Source organism: Octopus bimaculoides, chromosome 16 (assembly GCF_001194135.2).
Source record: "Octopus bimaculoides isolate UCB-OBI-ISO-001 chromosome 16, ASM119413v2, whole genome shotgun sequence".
Classification (NCBI taxonomy): domain Eukaryota; kingdom Metazoa; phylum Mollusca; class Cephalopoda; order Octopoda; family Octopodidae; genus Octopus; species Octopus bimaculoides.
Genome location: NC_068996.1, coordinates 52,457,408 through 52,458,687, shown reverse-complemented (window position 1 = coordinate 52,458,687; position 1,280 = coordinate 52,457,408). Strand labels below are relative to the sequence as shown.

Here is a 1,280-nt window from a genome sequence, read left to right as displayed (position 1 = left end):
TGGTGAAAGAGTACAGCAGGGTTCGCCACCATCCCCTGCAGGAGCCTTGTGGAGCTTTAGGTGTGTTCGCTCAATAAACACTCACAATGCCCGGTCAGGGAATCGAAACCGCGATCCTATGACCATGAGTCCGCTGCTCTGACCACTGGGCCATTGCGCCTCCACAGTAGTAGTAGTAACAATAACAAGAACAACTTTAAAAAAAAGAAAAAACTAAAACAGAAAATTGTGAGAGAAAACATTCCAAACAAAAAGAGGTAAACTTTATTAACAATACAAACATATATATATATACATATACATATACATATATTTACAATTTCATTTTTTTGTTGAGGGGTAAACTATTATTCAGTAACTGTTAAGCAATAAATACAGTCATCTCGGCATCCAACAATAATGTTTGTCTCTAGAATAAGAGGTGAAGAAAACACTTCTCCTGGTAAAGTGAAATCACCCAATACACAACCACATGATATGCAAATAATATGCAAATTACCATCAGTTGAGAAGATAGTACTAAAATCCTCACTACAGGTATTTAATTTCTGTGACTTTTCATTATTTTCATCACTAAGAACTGATGATTGATAATGTCTTTTTACAGGTAAATTCAAAGGCTTCTTAGAATTAAAAGTTAATAAATGTAGATTCTTCAGGATTGAGGGTCTTGCATAGATTCTAGAATGTACATTTGTTTTCCAACAAAGTTCTCCATCAATTGTAAAACAAAACACATAATGACTATGTGATCCACATATGATAATTTCTTGGCCATCGTTTTTGGAAGGTGGAATACAAATTGGAGAGGAAAAAATTGCACCTCCAGTATTTCTTTCCCATATCTGAAAATAATAATTCAAAAGTAAATATTTATTCCACTATATACAAGGTTGGCCAAAAGTCACCTGACAGTAAATCAAAGCTGTTGAATTCCAAGATTAAAACAAAAAATTATTTTTTATATGAGCGTGGCTGTTGCCAGTACCGCCTGACTGGCCTTCATGCCGGTGACACGTAAAAGCACCCACTACACTCTCTGAGTGGTTGGCGTTAGGAAGGGCATCCAGCTGTAGAACCTCTGCCAAATCAGATTGGAGCCTGGTGTAGCCATCTGGTTTCACCAGTCCTCAGTCAAATCGTCCAACCCATGCTAGCATGGAAAGCGGACGTTAAACGACGACGACGACAACTTTGCTAATGAATAGACAAATGTTGAAAAAAAAAAAAAACTGATTTGAACTCACAACATTCAATTATTAAACATTCTAATTGGAACG

At 36.5% G+C, this 1,280-nt stretch overlaps 1 protein-coding gene across 1 annotated transcript in view; it reads right to left on the bottom strand.

Moving 5' to 3' along the window:
* Window positions 1-210: 210 nt before the first annotated feature.
* The window catches only part of LOC106870454 (beta-alanine-activating enzyme), a 116,740-nt gene continuing 115,670 nt past the window's right edge, over window positions 211-1,280 (bottom strand). The window contains exon 16 of the mRNA XM_014916555.2: window positions 211-845. Within this exon, the coding sequence (XP_014772041.2) occupies window positions 348-845 (498 nt within the window). The 3' untranslated portion in view covers window positions 211-347. The remainder of the gene's footprint in view (window positions 846-1,280) is intronic.